Consider the following 1,149-nt stretch of genomic DNA (forward strand, 5'->3'; position numbering starts at 1 on the left):
CAGCTGCTCTGCACTTTGACGGCCTCAAAGCAAGGCACACGGTTTGCTAGGGTGGGCCAGATATCGGTGTCAAAGTAGCCATGATCCACATCTAAGGTCTCACAGTTGGGCTCCTCCTCGTCACAGGGACTGCGTCCGCAGAGGAAGTTACCGCCCAGGCCGTCGCGTCGGAAGTACGTTCCATCGGGATCTATGGTCAGTGGCGTGGCCAAGCCTGGGCAATTCTCGCCCTGCGTGCTGAACACATAGACATATCGCTTTCGTGGCTCCACCGGTAGAGGTACTCGCAGCAGTGCCTCCTTCGCGTGGCTGCTGCCAATATTTGCTAGACTAGCCAGCTGACCGGAGTGAGCTCCTGCCGCCAGTACGCAGGTGTCGAACTTCACGGTGCGTTGAATGCCATCGCCAGCATCCACCACTGCTCCAGACAAAGCCCCAGCGCCATCCCACTCGAAGCCAATCACTTCTCCGTTGGCAAACTGAGCGCCAAAGGAACGCGCCTGCTTCTTGAAACCCATCAGCAGGGCCCAGGGATCAAACCATCCCTCCTTCTCAATGCCATAGCAGCCTAGTTCAATTTGGTCCGTGGAGAGCCAGGGAAATTGCTTGCGCAGGGCCTCCGGGCCGAGTAATTTGTTGCGGGCACCCAATTCGTTCTGCAGCTTCGAGTTCTGTGTGAGGATTTCGGCTCCCTTGGAGGTGGCCATGACCAGGTAGCCGTGAGGCTGGAAGCAAAGATCCACATCGCCCAAATGCATTTGGCTATTCACTATGAAGTCGTGGCCATAGAGTCCCATTTGTATGTTTTCCGCCAGTGAGAACTGCTGCCGCACTCCGCCCACCGACAGCACAGTCGATGCCTTCGTGTACTGCAGAAGGGAATGGTTGACAGTCAGCAGTCAAGATCAGTGACTCTCTACTCACAGCATGATCGCGCTCCACCACCAGCACATTGAGCTTCTTTCCCTGCTGCCGTGTCTTGGAAGTGAGCCAGAATGCCGAAGAGGCTCCCATGCCGCCGCCGCCAACGATCAGGACATCACAGCTGTTGGGCAGAGCATCGCCTAGAGCCTTGCTGCTCTGACAGCGTAACTGTAACTGCTGCAGCGCACGCGATCGCAGAACTCGTCCGAGAGGCAGCATTTTTCA

General features: G+C 56.8%; 1 protein-coding gene across 1 annotated transcript; it reads right to left on the reverse strand.

Moving 5' to 3' along the window:
* Nucleotides 1-5: 5 nt before the first annotated feature.
* Nucleotides 6-1,143, reverse strand: LOC117591762 (FAD-dependent oxidoreductase domain-containing protein 1-like; the record flags this gene model as incomplete). The annotated part of the gene is made up of 2 exons (XM_034285073.1): nucleotides 925-1,143; nucleotides 6-869 (listed from the first exon to the last, which is right to left on the reverse strand). Coding segments are annotated over exons 1-2 (1,083 nt in total), but the record flags the coding sequence as incomplete, so codon positions are not given.
* Between the last annotated feature and the right edge of the window lie 6 nt (nucleotides 1,144-1,149).

Source organism: Drosophila guanche, unplaced genomic scaffold (genome assembly GCF_900245975.1).
Source record: "Drosophila guanche unplaced genomic scaffold, DGUA_6, whole genome shotgun sequence".
Taxonomy (NCBI): domain Eukaryota; kingdom Metazoa; phylum Arthropoda; class Insecta; order Diptera; family Drosophilidae; genus Drosophila; species Drosophila guanche.